The 18265-nt window shown below is 37.3% G+C and overlaps 1 protein-coding gene across 12 annotated transcripts in view; it reads left to right on the top strand.

Moving 5' to 3' along the window:
• LOC128780253 (tissue factor pathway inhibitor) overlaps positions 1 to 18265 on the top strand; it is a 320921-nt gene that overhangs the window by 299578 nt on the left and 3078 nt on the right. For 10 of the 12 annotated variants that reach the window (XM_071220675.1, XM_071220676.1, XM_071220678.1 and 7 more), the window contains 3 exons: positions 3375 to 3551; positions 4172 to 4243; positions 9898 to 9969. In XM_071220675.1, the coding sequence (XP_071076776.1) occupies positions 3375 to 3551; positions 4172 to 4243; positions 9898 to 9969 (321 nt within the window). The remainder of the gene's footprint in view (positions 1 to 3374; positions 3552 to 4171; positions 4244 to 9897; positions 9970 to 18265) is intronic. The other 2 variants (XM_071220677.1, XM_053918851.2) reach the window with 2 other exon arrangements.

The following is an 18265-nucleotide window of genomic DNA, read 5'->3' as shown; positions in this document are numbered from 1 at the left end:
AAAAAATCCCCAGATGAAGATGACTGTGGGCTTTGCCCCTGGATTAGGCAGCATCTAGACCAGCAGTTTTCAGTCTTTTTCATCTCAGGGCTCACGTAAATGAATTATTAAAATTCTGCATCCCACCAAAAATATTTGCCTATCTGACAAATAAAGGCATAATTTTGACTGATTTATAAAACATAATAATAGTGATAGTTTTTACCTACCCTCTTTGCTCCAAAGGACTTTTTAATAAATCTGGTGCTTGCTTATAAGGATTTCAGGTTCAAAGAATGAACCAGTCAACTCAACCTTATTATGTGACTTAGCCAGTAAGATACAGCTCTGTTGTATGACCTATGTATTTAAGTTTCAAGTCAGGGCATTCACCCTGGACACCTACTGTTGTGTTGACTGTTGTCATTTATGTATTTGACAATCTAAGGGAAAAGAGGTCCGTGCCCCTGACTAAATGGTCACCCACTGCATGTTTTAAAAATTTTGTGGCACACTGGTTGAAAATGACTCATCTAGAGAAAGAAATCCAACCCAGTAAATATCTACCCATTTTTCAATATGTGAAGGCTTCTCTGTCCAGACAAGGTCCCTCACAGTCTATTCCCCTGCAACCTTTTAATTTTAATATTCTAGTCATCCATCTTCTACATTTCACACTAGGCAAAGTGGTCTAGTACACACTGGAAAAAAATTCCACATTGCACATTTTCCCACTGGCTGCCCTCTCTTCTCTTCTACCTGGAATTGCAGTTTCTGCCCCTGTAATGCTACTTGATTCTTGTTAAAGAATAAAGACACATGTGTTTCTGCTGTACAGGTTTACTTCATGTAAATAATAAATTTTTTAAAGTAGTGAATAATCCTAATCAGGATTCGTGAATAATGGATTATTCACTAATCCATTCCTAATCAGAAACATATTCCAATCTCCAGCCTTTTCTTTATGACCACAGGGCACTTTATGAGAACAGGACACTGGGGTCACTCTAAAACATCTTTAGTATATAAACTAGTTAATATTTATTATGTAATACATTTTATTACATAATTTGAAAATTTTATTTCTCTTCGCCTTCATACGCCAAGTAAGAAATTCCCAGATGAGTCCAATGTGAGAATCTAGTCAAGCAGGACACCAAAAGATCTGGGCAGAACTCAGTTCTAATTCCATAAAGATACACGTCCAAAAATAAAATATTAATGGTAAAACAACAGAACTAGGGAAAGACTGTAAGGTGATTACTATTTTAGACTTCTTTTTTCTTATAGTAATATTTTGTGTTAAACGAGTAAGCTAATGGGAAAGTCACGTCATTGGTAATGGTGAGAGTTTATGAACAAAGTAATAGCTTGTATTTGTAGGTTTGCTTATAATGTACAAAGAATTTCCATAAATGCATTCTTATTGTGTATCTCTCGGAGCTGTGTAAAGTGATTTTGTTCAGTGCACTTTCCTTGGATAAAGACTGAATAGATACTTGTGCCTGAAACTGGTAGGCAGTAGGGAAGCAATGAAGACTGACCCCAGGTTCTCAGGAATCTCAGTTTCACAAGGAGACGGGAGGGTAGGCAGGTTATTTCAGTACAAGGTATTAAATGAAGTGATGGAGGCTTGCACAGGGTGTTGCTGTTGATACACAGAGGAAGAGAGCTCATCTAGGTTTGGAAATGGGAGACCCAGGCTTGCAGAAGCGACCAGGTGGTACATGCTGCATCCCTTCTTTGGGGCACATCTGAAGATCTGCAGTGGCCAGACCCACAGCTTGAAGCCCAGCCACCCACGCAGGCCAAGGCCAGGTGAGCCCAGCTAACCAGTAGGTGAGAGCAAGCCCAGCTAGGATCAACAGGGTCACTCAAATCCTATGCAGAAACAAAAAACAAAGGCTTATTGTTATATTGGACCAAATATATATATATACATACAAACACACACACATACACATATATACGTACACATATATATGTATACACATAAATTTTTAAAAGATGGAACATTATTCAATAAAGTGAAAGCCAGCCATAATGTGCCTTACAAAAAAATAGGAATTTGGCCCTGGCTGGTGTAGCTCAGTGGCTTGAGCACAGGCCTGTGAACCAAAGGGTCACCAGTTCAATTCCCAATCAGGGCACATGCCTGGGTTTTAAGCCAAATCCCCAGTAGGGGGCACGTGAGAGGCAACCACACATTGATGTTTTTCTCCCTCCTCCCTCCCTTCCCATCCGTCTAAAAATAAAGAAATCTTTAAAAATTATGTCAATAATTACAATCTAGGGTCAAAAAAATCACATTGTGCAATTATTTCAACCTTTACATTTTCTGTCATTGAATATATTCAAATCTGTATTCTGAAGATTCAAGTCCTATATTTATCTAGAATAAATATGTTATCTGAAAACAGACAAGCTCATCTCTTATGGGTTGCAAAAAATTTTAATTTCCTCTCCTTGAAAAATTGAACCAGACAATAATCAAAGACTCAAAGAATTTTAGAGTCAAAATGTCCTCAATAATGAAAGTTTCCTGTGATTATCATAATTGAAAAACTAAGCTCAGTTCTCCTATTTACAGAGTGTGATTGTAGACAAAGCTTGTAACGTGAATCACAGTCGTACGACTTCTGTGTCTGCTGCGGGTACCTGCTTTGGAGCGCTAACAGAGGATGGGTGGGAGGCTTTCTCCAAAGCCTCTGCAACCCCTGAACATCTCCTTCCTGTCTGCCTTTGCACTGTTGCAGCCCTTCCACTGACTGGGAGGAAGAATAGGAAACCAAGGTGCAGGGTGTCCTACCAAACGCAGATATTAGACCCGGCATAAGAATTCAGGAAATTCTAAGAATAGCTATGAAAAGCTCCCATACCCTTCAAAGCTTTTCCAAGTTTTTAATTGAAATTTCTTAATGAAGCAACACACTACACTTTTTCCCTAATGAGACCTCACACCTAAACAAATGAAATATTTATAGACCTTTCTTAATGCTGATACACATAAACCTAATAAAAATAATCAAACCTAATTTTTGCCGTAATATTTTATACTTCCAATCCAAGGGTAAAAATACCTCAGTATCTTCTATTCTCTCAAGTTTTGAAAACAGTTGATAATTAATGCCCTGTTAATTTACTGTGAAAACTTTAGGACTTGAAATTCAAATAGCAAAATGTGTGACAGTAATTGCACCTTCCTTATTGTAAATATCTCAGTAAATACAATAATTTTAATATTGTACCATTGAAAAGTTTTTTTACCTTACATTTAATTTTTCGTATTTATTCCTTAAGTAACTTCAACACAACTAGTTGCTTATACATTTAATTGACATAAATATATTACTTATTAAACAGTGTATTGTTTTCTGATATTTTATAATTCCTAGAAAAGCCAGATTTCTGCCTTTTGGAACAAGATGAGGGAATCTGTCGAGCCCTTTTGCTTAGGTACTTTTACAACAATGAGTCAAAGCATTGTGAGCTATTCTTTTATGGTGGGTGCCTGGGCAACAAGAACAATTTCCAAACAGAGGAAGAATGCAAGAACACCTGTGAGAATCCATGTAAGTTCATTTCTCATTTGACTTTTCTTCATCTATAGGCATGTTTTAAAAAACGTGACATCTTACAGGATGTTCAAGTTTACTTAGCTTTTGTTTCGCCTCGCAAATCTGATAGAAATTAGTCATTATATTAAAAAAAATTTTAAACACAGGTATTTAAGAAATCTAACTTCAAGGACAATTGTTTCCACAAATCCAACAGAGTGTTTTTAGGTTACATTATTTAATTTTCTTTCCTGAGAAAACGGTATTATCGTTTAGGCACAAGAGTAGGACAGCTGAAATCCTTACGTTTATAGAATTTTCAGGGCAAGTAGTTCTTTGGAAACTTCCACCTGAAATCAGTCACTTTTATGTGACCAAAAAATTTATTAAAGGATTGACTTAAACATTCAACCTCAAGCTTTTTTTTTTTACTAATAATCACAAAGTTACTCATGAAAATGTTATCTTATTTTTATATGAGTAACTTTTTAAAAGACCCACTGCGCACTAGTTTAACATAGCCATGTGAATAAAACTTCTAAAAGCTTGCTTTTCTTACCACAACGGCTGTGCTGTGCTTGTGTTTATGAGCCTGTGACGGTGTCTCACACTTTGATTGACTGTATGTTTTCCAGTGAGCAGTACCAGCACGCCGCCTGTTCCTGTCCCCGTGACTCCCACACCTCCCACACCTACCACAACTTTGGGTAAGAATTTAATTTTTTTTAATTTGCTGCCAGAAAAATATTATCATATTAACAATAAAAGTGGAATGCATATTAGAACTGTGATATTTTTTAAAAAATTATACCTCTGTTGTTATTTAATAATAGGTGTGTTAAAATACTGAGATTCAAAATCTTTAAGACATTTAATCTCAGAAAAGTAATAATTTTCCTAATCTATTTTTACATATGCATTGAAATAGCCTTTTGATTCCACATCACATGATATTTAAATCTATGCCAAATTTAATTTATAAAACGATTCTATAAAGTATCATCTCAATGTCTGATGTTCAAATCACAATGGCAGCAGTGCGTCAGAGGCTGAGGTAAGTGCTCTTAGCTGAGTGGGACATGGGACCCAGTCTCTGCTGTTACACTGAACTGCTGTTCACAGGTGGCAATTTTACCATGGTTTTCTTTCTTTTCTTCTTTTTCTTCCTTCCTTCCTTCCTTCCTTCCTTCCTTCCTTCCTTCCTTCCTTCCTTCCTTTCTCTCAGCATGTAAATGTCTTTTTATTTTTAATTTTTATTGAATTCATTGCGATGACACTGGTTAATAAAACTATGTGGGCTACAATACACAATTCTATGCGGTACACACATATTGTATTATGTCTTCCGATACAGAGTCAAGTCCCCTTCTGTCACCATTTATCCCCCTTTACCCTCTACTACCACCCCTGTCCCCTTTGCCCTCTGGTGATCACCATACTGTTGTCTGTTTATGAGAGGTTTTTTTGGGGGGGGGTTGTTTGTTTGATTTTGCTTAATTCCTTCACATTTTTTACCCAGCCCCATAACACCCTCCCCTCTGGCAGCTGTCCACCTGCTTTCCTCTAGGAGTCTGTTCCTATTTTGTTAGTTTATTTCATTCCTTAGATTCCACATGTACATAAAGTCAAATGGTACTTGTCTTTTTCTGACTGGCTATTTCACCTAGCATAATTCTCTCCAGGTCTAGCCTTGCTGTGACAAAAGGTAAGATTTCCTTCTATTTTTAAAGCAGATTAGTCTTCCATTGTGTAAATGTAACACAGCTTTCTCAGTCACCCATCTACTGGTGGGCACTCCGTCTGCTTCCAAATCTTGGCTATTGCAAACAGCACTTGTATGTATTAGGGGTGCATGTACTCTTTTCAATTAGTGCTTCGGGTTTCTTCAGATATATTCCCAGAAGTAGAATTGCTAAGTCTTAAGGCAGTTGCATTTCTAAGTTTTTGACCTAACTCCATACTGCTTTCCACAATGACCGCACTAAGCTGCTTTCCCACAAGCAGAGCACTAGGGATCCCCTTCCTCCTCATCCTCAACTATTGTTCTTTGTGGGTTTATTGATGACAGCCATTCTGACAGGTGTGAGCTTATGTCTCACTGTGGTTTTAAGTTTTGTTTCTCTGATGGTTAGTGACTTGAGCATCTTTTCATATGTCTATTGTCCATCTGCATTGTGGTCTATTTAGAAAAAATCCCCAGATGAAGATGACTGTGGGCTTTGCCCCTGGATTAGGCAGCATCTAGACCAGCAGTTTTCAGTCTTTTTCATCTCAGGGCTCACGTAAATGAATTATTAAAATTCTGCATCCCACCAAAAATATTTGCCTATCTGACAAATAAAGGCATAATTTTGACTGATTTACAAAACATAATAATAGTGATAGTTTTTACCTACCCTCTTTGCTCCAAAGGACTTTTTAATAAATCTGGTGCTTGCTTATAAGGATTTCAGGTTCAAAGAATGAACCAGTCAACTCAACCTTATTATGTGACTTAGCCAGTAAGATACAGCTCTGTTGTATGACCTATGTATTTAAGTTTCAAGTCAGGGCATTCACCCTGGACACCTACTGTTGTGTTGACTGTTGTCATTTATGTATTTGACAATCTAAGGGAAAAGAGGTCCGTGCCCCTGACTAAATGGTCACCCACTGCATGTTTTAAAAATTTTGTGGCACACTGGTTGAAAATGACTCATCTAGAGAAAGAAATCCAACCCAGTAAATATCTACCCATTTTTCAATATGTGAAGGCTTCTCTGTCCAGACAAGGTCCCTCACAGTCTATTCCCCTGCAACCTTTTAATTTTAATATTCTAGTCATCCATCTTCTACATTTCACACTAGGCAAAGTGGTCTAGTACACACTGGAAAAAAATTCCACATTGCACATTTTCCCACTGGCTGCCCTCTCTTCTCTTCTACCTGGAATTGCAGTTTCTGCCCCTGTAATGCTACTTGATTCTTGTTAAAGAATAAAGACACATGTGTTTCTGCTGTACAGGTTTACTTCATGTAAATAATAAATTTTTTAAAGTAGTGAATAATCCTAATCAGGATTCGTGAATAATGGATTATTCACTAATCCATTCCTAATCAGAAACATATTCCAATCTCCAGCCTTTTCTTTATGACCACAGGGCACTTTATGAGAACAGGACACTGGGGTCACTCTAAAACATCTTTAGTATATAAACTAGTTAATATTTATTATGTAATACATTTTATTACATAATTTGAAAATTTTATTTCTCTTCGCCTTCATACGCCAAGTAAGAAATTCCCAGATGAGTCCAATGTGAGAATCTAGTCAAGCAGGACACCAAAAGATCTGGGCAGAACTCAGTTCTAATTCCATAAAGATACACGTCCAAAAATAAAATATTAATGGTAAAACAACAGAACTAGGGAAAGACTGTAAGGTGATTACTATTTTAGACTTCTTTTTTCTTATAGTAATATTTTGTGTTAAACGAGTAAGCTAATGGGAAAGTCACGTCATTGGTAATGGTGAGAGTTTATGAACAAAGTAATAGCTTGTATTTGTAGGTTTGCTTATAATGTACAAAGAATTTCCATAAATGCATTCTTATTGTGTATCTCTCGGAGCTGTGTAAAGTGATTTTGTTCAGTGCACTTTCCTTGGATAAAGACTGAATAGATACTTGTGCCTGAAACTGGTAGGCAGTAGGGAAGCAATGAAGACTGACCCCAGGTTCTCAGGAATCTCAGTTTCACAAGGAGACGGGAGGGTAGGCAGGTTATTTCAGTACAAGGTATTAAATGAAGTGATGGAGGCTTGCACAGGGTGTTGCTGTTGATACACAGAGGAAGAGAGCTCATCTAGGTTTGGAAATGGGAGACCCAGGCTTGCAGAAGTGACCAGGTGGTACATGCTGCATCCCTTCTTTGGGGCACATCTGAAGATCTGCAGTGGCCAGACCCACAGCTTGAAGCCCAGCCACCCACGCAGGCCAAGGCCAGGTGAGCCCAGCTAACCAGTAGGTGAGAGCAAGCCCAGCTAGGATCAACAGGGTCACTCAAATCCTATGCAGAAACAAAAAACAAAGGCTTATTGTTATATTGGACCAAATATATATATATACATACATACAAACACACACACATACACATATATACGTACACATATATATGTATACACATAAATTTTTAAAAGATGGAACATTATTCAATAAAGTGAAAGCCAGCCATAATGTGCCTTACAAAAAAATAGGAATTTGGCCCTGGCTGGTGTAGCTCAGTGGCTTGAGCACAGGCCTGTGAACCAAAGGGTCACCAGTTCAATTCCCAATCAGGGCACATGCCTGGGTTTTAAGCCAAATCCCCAGTAGGGGGCACGTGAGAGGCAACCACACATTGATGTTTTTCTCCCTCCTCCCTCCCTTCCCATCCGTCTAAAAATAAAGAAATCTTTAAAAATTATGTCAATAATTACAATCTAGGGTCAAAAAAATCACATTGTGCAATTATTTCAACCTTTACATTTTCTGTCATTGAATATATTCAAATCTGTATTCTGAAGATTCAAGTCCTATATTTATCTAGAATAAATATGTTATCTGAAAACAGACAAGCTCATCTCTTATGGGTTGCAAAAAATTTTAATTTCCTCTCCTTGAAAAATTGAACCAGACAATAATCAAAGACTCAAAGAATTTTAGAGTCAAAATGTCCTCAATAATGAAAATTTCTTGTGATTATCATAATTTAAAAACTAAACCCAGTTCTCCTATTTACAGAGTGTGCTTGTAGACAAAGCTGTAACGTGAATCACAGTCGCACAACTTCTGTGTCTGCTGCGGTTACCTGCTTTGGAGCGCTAACAAAGGATGGGTGAGAGGCTTTTTCCAAAGCCTCTGCAACCCCTGAACATCTGCTTCCTTTCTGCCTTTGCACTGTTGCAGCCCTTCCACTGACTGGGAGGAAGAATAGGAAACCAAGGTGCAGGGTGTCCTACCAAACGCAGATATTAGACCCGGCATAAGAATTCAGGAAATTCTAAGAATAGCTATGAAAAGCTCCCATACCCTTCAAAGCTTCTCCAAGTTTTTAATTGAAATTTCTTAATGAAGCAACACACTACACTTTTTCCCTAATGAGACCTCACACCTAAACAAATGAAATATTTATAGACCTTTCTTAATGCTGATACACATAAACCTAATAAAAATAATCAAACCTAATTTTTGCCGTAATATTTTATACTTCCAATCCAAGGGTAAAAATACCTCAGTATCTTCTATTCTCTCAAGTTTTGAAAACAGTTGATAATTAATGCCCTGTTAATTTACTGTGAAAACTTTAGGACTTGAAATTCAAATAGCAAAATGTGTGACAGTAATTGCACCTTCCTTATTGTAAATATCTCAGTAAATACAATAATTTTAATATTGTACCATTGAAAAGTTTTTTTACCTTATTTTTAATTTGTCGTATTTATTCCTTAAGTAACTTCAACACAACTAGTTGCTTATACATTTAATTGACATAATTAAATTACTTATAAAAAAGAGTATTGTTTTCTGATATTTTGTAATTTCTAGAAAAGCCAGATTTCTGCTTTTGGGAAAGAGGTGTTGGAATCTGTTGAGCCCATTTCACTAGGTATTTTCACATCAACCAGTCAAAGCAGTGTGAGAGCTTCACATATGGTGGGTGCCTGGGCAACATGAACAACTTCCAATCGCTGGAAGAATGCAAGAACACCTGTGAGAATCCATGTAAATTCATTTCTCACTTGATTTTACTTCATCTATAGGCATGCTGTAAAAAACATGACATCTTACAGGATGTTCAAGTTTACTTAGCTTTTGTTTCGCCTCGCAAATCTGATAGAAATTAGTCATTATGTTAACAAAAATTTTAAACACAGGTATGTAAGAAATCTAACTACAACGAAAATTGTTTCCACAAATCCAACAGAGTGTTTTTAGGTTACATTATTTAATTTTCTTTCCTGAGAAAACTGTATTATCGTTTAGGCACAAGAGTAGGACAGCTGAAATCCTTACGTTTATAGAAATTTGAGGGCAAGTAGTCCTTTGGAAACTTCCACCTAAAGCCAATCAGTTTTATGTGACCATAAAAGTTATTAAAGGATTGACTTAGACATTCAACCTCATGCTTTTTTTTTTTACTAAGAATCACAAAGTTACTCATGCAAATGTTATCTTATTTTTATATGAGTAACTTTTTAAAAGACCCACTGCGCACTAATTTAACATAGCCATGTGAATAAAACTTCTAAAAGCTTGCTTTTCTTACCACAACGGCTGTGCTCTGCTTTTGTTTATGAGCCTGTGACGGTGTCTCACACTTTGATTGACTCTATGTTTTCCAGTGAGCAGTACCAGCACGCCCCCTGTTCCTGTCCCCGTGACTCCCAAACCTCCCAAGCGTAAAATACAGGCAGGTAAGAAATTTATTTTCTTAAAAATTTGCTCCCAGAAAAATATTATCATATTAATAATAAAAGTGGTTTGCATATTAGAACTATGATTTCTTTTAAAAAATTATACCTCTGTTGTTATTTAATAATAGGTGTGTTAAAATACTGAGATTCAAAATCTTTAAGACATTTAATCCACAACCAGACTGACAGAGAATCAAATGGCAAGGAAGTCCGACACCAAGTAGATAAAAAAGAAACACACATCCAGATCCATACCAGTAGGAGGAGCAGAGATGGGCACCGGGGCGGAGAGAACTCGCATTGATGTGGGGGGACCGAGACTGGCGGAGTGTGGGAGAAAAGGGGCATGCAGTCTGACCACTAGTAGACCCTGCGGCCCCACATTTGCACACAGATAAACCGACAGGGCGGGACTCAGAGTGGCAGAGAAGGAGGCAGGCAGAGTGGCAGGTAACACCCTGCAGTCCCACACTCGCGCACAGATAAACCAGGAGGAACGGCAGGGAGTAAAGCAGACCACGTAACCCAGGGCTCCAGCACGGAGAAATAAAGCCTCAAACCTCTGATTGAAAACGCCTGTGGGGTTTGGGGTGGCAGCAGGAGAGATTCCCAGCCTCACAGGAGAGGTTGTGGGAGAGACCCACAGGTGCTTAGAGGGTGCACAAGCCCACCCACTCGGGAACCAGCACCAGAGGGGCCCAATTTGATTGTGAGTAGCGGAGTGAAAGACTGAAATCCAGTGGAGAGTGGAGTGGGCGCCATGGTTCTCTCTCGACCTCTCCCCCACCTACAGCATCACAGCCCAGTGACCAGCGTTACCCCGCCCTGGTGAACACCTAAGGCTCCGCCCCTTTAAGTAACTGACGCGCCAGGACAAAAAGAAAAAAATGGCCCAAATGACAGAACACTTCAAAGCTCCAGAAAAAATACAAAATACAACTAAGCGAGGAAGAGATAGCCAACCTATCGGATGCACAGTTCAAAACACTGGTTATTAAGACGCTCACAGAATTGGTTGAATTTCTTCGAAAACTACATGAAAAAATGAAGGCTATGCCAAGATAAACAAAGGAAAATGTACAGGGAATCAATAGTGATGCGAAGGAAACTGGGACTCAAATCAATGGTGTGGACCAGAAGGAAGAAAGAAACATCCAACCAGAAAAGAATGAAGAAACAAGAATTCGGAAAAATGAGGAGAGGCTTAGGAACCTCCAGGACATCTTGAAACGTTCCAACATCCAAATTATAGGGGTGCCAGGAGGAGAAGAGGAAGAACAAAAAATTGAAAACTTATTTGAACAAATAATGAAGGAGAACTTCCCCAGTCTGGCAAAGGAAATAGACTTCCAGGAAGTCCAGGAAGCTCGGAGAGTCCCAAAGAAGCTGGACCCAAGGAGGAACACACCAAGGCACATCATCATTCCATTCCCCAAGATTAAAGAGAAGGAGAGAATCTTAGAAGCAGCAAGAGAAAAGGAGACAGTTACCTACAGGGGGGTTCCCATAAGACTGTCTGCTGATTTCTCCAAAGAGACCTTACAGGCAAGAAGGGACTGGAAAGAAGTATTCCAAGTCATGAAAGACAAGGACTTACATTCAAGATTACTGTATCCAGCAAAGCTATCATTTAGAATGAAAAGGCAGATAAAGTGCTTCTCAGATAAGGTCAAGTTCAAGGAGTTCATCATCACCAAGCCATTATTATATGAAATGTTAAAGGGACTTATCTAAGAAAAAGAAGATAAAAAATATGAACAGTAAAAATGACAGCAAATTCAGTTATTACCAACCACACCTAAAACCAAAACAAAAGAAAACTAAGCAAACAACTAGAACAGAAACAGAACCACAGAAATGGAGATCACATGGAGGATTATCAATAGGGGATTGGGAGGGGGAGAGAGGGTGGAAAGGTACAGAGAATAAATAGCATAAATGATAGGTGGAAAATAGACAGGGGAGGGCAAGAATAGTGTAGGAAATGTAGAAGCCAAAGAACTTATAAGTATGACCCATGAACATGAACTATAGGGGGGGAATGTGGGAGGGAGGGGATGGGCAGGATGGAGTTGAGTGAAGGGGTGGAAATGGGACAACTGTAATAGCATAATCAATAAATATATCAAAAAAAGACATGTAATCTCAGGAAAGTAATAATTTTCCTTATCTATTATTAAATATGCATTGGAATAGGCTTTTGAATCCATATCACATGATATTTAAGTTTATGCCAAATTTAATTTATAAAATGATTCTATAAATTATCATCTCAATATCTGATGTTCAAATCACAATGGCAGCAGTGCCTCAGAGTCTGAGGTAAGTGCTCTTAATGTGACTACGGACCCAGTCTCTGCTGTTACACTGAACTGCTGTTCACAGTTTGTAATTTTACCCTGGATTTCTTTCTTTCCTTCTTTCTTTCTTTCTTTCTTTCTTTCTTTCTTTCTTTCTTTCTTTCTTTCTTTCTTTCTTTCTTTCTTTCTTTCTTTCTTTCTGTTTGTCTGTCTTTCTTTCTTTCTTTCTTTCTTTCTTTCTTTCTTTCTTTCTTTTCTTTCTTTCTTCTTTCTTTCTTCCTTCCTTCCCTCCTTCCTTCCTTCCTTCCTTCCTTCCTTCCTTCCTTCCTTCCTTCCTTTCTTTCTTTCTTCTTTTTCTCTGAGTATGTAAATGTCTTTTCATTTTTATTTTTTACTGAATTCATTGGGATGACATTGGTTAATAAAACTGTGTGGGTTTCAATACACAATTCCATGCGGAACACACATATTGTATTATGTGTTCCAATACTATGTTAAGTCTCCTTCTGTAACCATTTATCCCCATTTACCCTCTTCTACCGACCCTGTCCCCTTTGCCCTCTGGAGATCACCATACTGTTGTCTGTTTATGAGAGGTTTTTTGGGAAGGACTGGTTTTGCTTGTTTGTTTGTTTGTTTTTTGCTTAACCCCTTCACCTTTTTTACCCAGCCCCACACACCCTCCCCTCTGGCAGCTGTCTACCTGCTTTCTATCTATGAGTCTGTTCCTATTTTGTTTGTTACATTATTTCATTCCTTAGATTCCACATATATGTAAAGTCATATGGTACTTGTCTTTTTCTGACTGGCTATTTCACCTAGCATAATTCTCTCCAGGTCTAGCCTTGCTGTGACAAAAGGTAAGTTTTCCTTCTATTTTTAAAGCAGATTAGTATTCCATTGTGTAAATGTACCACAGCTTTCTCAGTCACCCATCTACTGGTGGGCACTCCGTCTGCTTCCAAATCTTGGCTATTGCAAATAGTACTTGTATGTATTAGGGGTGCATGTACTCTTTTCAATTAGTGTTTCAGGTTTCTTCAGATATATTCCCAGAAGTAGAATTGCTAAGTCTTAAGGCAGTTGCATTTCTAAGTTTTTGACCTAACTCCATACTGCTTTCCACAATGACCGCACTAAGCTGCTTTCCCACAAGCAGAGCACTAGGGATCCCCTTCCTCCTCATCCTCAACAATTGTTCTTTGTGGGTTTATTGATGACCCATTCTGACAGGTGTGAGCTTAAGTCTCACTGTGGTTTTAAGTTTTGTTTCTCTGATGGTTAGTGACTTGAGCATCTTTTCATATGTCTATTGTCCATCTGCATTGTGGTTTATTTAGAAAAAACCCGGGATGAAGATAACTGTGGGCTCTGCCCCTGGATTAGGCAGTATCTAGACCAGCAGTTTTCAGTCTTTTTCATCTCATGGCTCAAGTAAATGAATTATTAAAATTCTGCATCCCACCAAAAATATTTGCCTATCTGACAAATAAAGGCATAATTTTGACTGATTTACAAAACATAATAATAGTGATAGTTTTTACCTACCCTCTTTGCTCCAAAGGAATTTTTAATAAATCTGGTGCTTGCTTGTAAGGATTTCTGGTTCAAAGAATTAGCCAATCAACTCCACCTTATTATGTGACTTAGCCAGTAAGATACAGCTCTGTTACATGACCTATGTATTTATGTTTCAAGTCAGGGCATTCACCCTGGACACCTACTGTTGTGTTGACTGTTGTCATTTATGTATTTGACAGTCTAGGGAAAAGAGGTCAGTGACTAAATGGTCACCCACTGCATGTTTTAAAAATTTTGTGGCACACTTGTTGAAAATGACTCATCTAGAGAAAGAAATCTAACCCAGTAAATATCTACCCATTTTTCAATATGTGAAGGCTTCTCTGTCCAGACAAGGTCCCTCACAGTCTATTCCCCTGCAACCTTTTAATTTTAATATTCTAGTTGTCCATCTTCTACATTTCACACTAGGCACAGTGGTCTAGTACACACTGGAAAAAAAATTCCACATTGCACATTTCCCACTGGCTGCTCTCTCTTCTCTTCTACCTGGAATGCCAGTTTCTGCCCCTGTAATGCTACTTGATTCTTGTTAAAGAATAAAGACACATGTTTTTCTGCTGTACAGATTTACTTCATGTAAATAATAAATTTATTAAAGTAGTGAATAAATTTACTCCATTCCTAATCAGAAATATATTCCAATCTCCAGCCTTTTCTTTATGTCCACAGGGCACTTTATGAGAACAGGATACTGGGGTCACTCTAAAACATCTTTATTATATAAACAATTTAATATTTATTATATAATACATTGTGCTATATATTTTGACCATTATCATTGCATGCAATATGAAAATCAGAGAAACTGAAGTAAATCAGCCATATTCCCATTACACAGAAACAATTGCTGTCAACATGCTAGCATATTCTTTTAATATTTTTTTGCTATTTTTCCAGCTCATCACAAAGTAATTAAAATTCAAGACTGACAGTAGCTTCTAAAGAATCCCCAACAGGATAGAATAAGCTGAGTGTAAAATAGTCTGTTTTGTAGAGTTTAGCCTAGTAAAATGTTTAGCTTGCTCCCTGCTAGAAACATCTCTGTTTTAATCATCTTGTCACTGATCGGACCTCCTCTCAGCTTTGGCCTAATGGACAGCATGCTATCATTTCCATTCCCATTTGTATGTGCTTGTATATGTTTAAGTTTGGTGTATTGACACAAATAGATGTATTAGCACATTTTATGGATTCTAACATGCAAATTTCTCCATATTTTAACATGCTTAAATTATGATGAACCTGAGAAATGATAATGTGTAATAGAGTAATTGTTTTTTTCTTACAAGCAGCACATAAAATAATGATGCATTTAAAAATCAATGCATCTTCAATTCTATGTAAATTATATTTTGTAGAACATTTGAGGAGCTATGAGCAATTACTAGTTCTACATAGTGCCCTACTACTACTGTGGGTATGAAAAGAAAAAAAACAATAATAGTAAATAAATACATTGCAGTAAGGCCTACATTTTGTTAATAATATTTAGGCACCTTTAAACACTACAGGCATATAGCTCTACATAAACTTTTAGTGGAAAGTTCAGCTGCATCTACAAAAAATAATTTCAACACCTTTTCCACAATTCTCATTTCAAAATATCTCCTCTATAAATATCTGAACCCGTGTGCAAGTATGTTCATGACCTGCTGTCTGGAATTGAAGAAAATAGAAATAATCTACATGCCCACACATGAGTAATGGAGTGTACTACATTAAACATCTGCAGTTGAACCACAAATAAAATACTGTGCATACGTTTGAAAAATGAAGCATACATATGAACAAATGTAAAAACATATCCAGCAAATAATATCAAGTATAATAATAGGACACAATGATATAGTAATATACGTTTGCATAGGCCAAAATTTTGATACCAAACCATTCATAGTAGTTAAAGGGTCAAATTATGAAGAACTTCTGTTTTTATTTGTTACTTTTGCATTATTTGAACAATTTATAATGACAATTGTAATTAAAAAATAAAAATATGTTTTTCTTCACCATAAAATTATGGGAGAAAAAAGAAGAACGTTGTATTCAAAGAAAGATTAGTTATTCAATTACGTAAGACAGTCTCAGAAGACAGAAAAATAGTTTACAAGTCCCAATGTGGTTCGTAAAACCCAATTTGGTTTGTAAAATTAAAAGCTAAATAGCCATGTAAAATGGGAACAGTAAGAAAGACATCACAGTAAAGATTTAAAGTGAGTATAAGATTCAAAGTTTACTGTTTAAGCTTAAAAGAAAGTTTACATTAAGTGCCTCACATATAAAACTGACTTCGAAGTGCCACCTTACAATTTAGCAGTCACACTAGGTGATGGTAATTCCTGGAAGAAACTACCTGAATTCTGAAACCTATCATATACTCTCTAAATGGAAACTTCCCAACTCGTTATTAACAGAAAGATTGAGACAGAATGCATTTGGTAAGTAAAGTTCTTGGAAAATGAATAGAAGTCAGGTTAGTGTCTTTTTATTCTATGTTCAATTTATGTGAATAGCCCTGGCTGGTGTGGCTCAGTGGATTGAGTGCTGGCCTGCAAAGCAAAGGGTCACTGGTTGAATTCCCAGTTAGGGCACATTCCTGGTTTGCAGGGCAGGTCCCCAGTAAGGGGGCACATGAGAGGCAACCACAGATTGATGTTTCTCTCCTTCTCTTCTCCCTCCCTTCCCATCTGTATAAAAGTAAATAAAATCTTTAAACATTATGTGAATAATTACAATCTACTATCAAAAAATCACATTGTTTAATTATTTCAACCTTTACATTTTCTTTCATTGTGCATATCCAGCTCTGGATTCTGAAGAGTTAAGTCCTGTGGTTATCTAGAATAAATGTGTTATTTGAAAAGAGACAAGTTTATCTCTTATGGGTTACAACATATTTTAATTTTCTCACCTTGGAAGAAGATTAAACCAGGCGATAATCAAAGACTCAAAGAATTTTAGAGTTAAACTGTCCTTAAGAAACCATCTGCTTCATTATGTTAATGATGCTGTTGTTTATGCTAGCACACCCAGGAATATTTTCCTACTTGGAGTTAAAATGATTTGAGGAGAAATGTATCAATTTACATGTCAGGTAGAATTCATGTTCTGAAGCAAAATGGCCTCATGAAATCTTCCCAATTGATGATAATGTATTGCATTATTTAAAACTTTTAAATGTTAACTATTTATAATACTATATCCTTAGTGGCTAATTTCAAATTTAACCCACTATCAAAATACCCTTATTTGTAATGCTGGGAACCTCGACTCTAATCTGGATCAAAGGTGACTGGTGTTTGATGATCTGTGTAGGCAATAATTAAAATCGGGGCAAATAAAATGAGATAAACTGTCACCAGGTCAGTCAGGAACAGACACTCGGAGTAGGACCAGGTATCTGCTAAGAGGGATAGTTCAAGTCTGCACACCAGATCCCAGGCTGTCAGAAGCAACATGCCAAACGCCTTATGATTCAGAGACAGTAACAGTTTCAGGCAGAGGCAATGTGATGCCTAAGACTTTAGCTGGTAGTGAAACTCTCTCTGATGGCATCTGTGCTGGTCAACTGTACCTTTGCTCTCAAATCAACCCGCTCTCTGCCTTCTCCTTGCCTGTTCGACATTATAAGGAACCTTTCCCTTGGTTCTGTGTAGATCTGTTCAGTGTCAGACATTGTCGAGTACTGGATAGCATTGCTATTAAGTCATAATAACTAACATTTGTAAAGAAGTGTACAACTTACAAGTACATCTTCATATAGTATCTGCAAATTACTGTGGGCTAATATGTCTTGTATATAAAATATTAAAATGAAATGGATGTATGAATCATATTTCATCATATGTATCTGCTATAATGCACCAGTAGGTGCTTGCTAAGAATGGGAACATGAAAAGAATAGAAATTTCCTCTGTTTTCCCTGTTTCTCAAATCAGGCTACTTGCTTATAGGGCATTTTTCCTAAACTTCGGTGATGACTTTGGAAGTTCATGGAGATGGAAGTGGTAACAAATAATAACCATCACACCCCAGCCTTCAGGTGGATGAGAATCCAATAGCACGCGCATTGGAAAAGGTTGCACAGTAGGAGGGCTCAGTTGCAATGTATCTCTCCTAGACTGTTAGAAAATTCCTCCTGCATAAGCTATTGCTGGCAACAGATTTCAACATTTTCTATAAAGTTAGGAATGCATTGTCGTCCAATGCTTTTTAGTTTTGATTTGTGATGGCAACGATCATGCACTACACGTCCCAAAGAGGATGCACAAAAGCATGAATTAGACTATGTGATTTTGGATAGTGTCTTAGTTTCATAGACACTGGGAGTTTCTTAATATTCTTTATGTGATTACAGTTCTTGTATTTGGCAAAGTATATCACCCTTCTAAAATGTCTTCTCATACATTCGT

Source organism: Desmodus rotundus, chromosome 2 (genome assembly GCF_022682495.2).
Source record: "Desmodus rotundus isolate HL8 chromosome 2, HLdesRot8A.1, whole genome shotgun sequence".
In the NCBI taxonomy this organism is placed as follows: domain Eukaryota; kingdom Metazoa; phylum Chordata; class Mammalia; order Chiroptera; family Phyllostomidae; genus Desmodus; species Desmodus rotundus.
The sequence above is the reverse complement of the archived record's forward strand: the minus strand, read 5'-3'. Positions and strand labels throughout refer to the sequence as shown.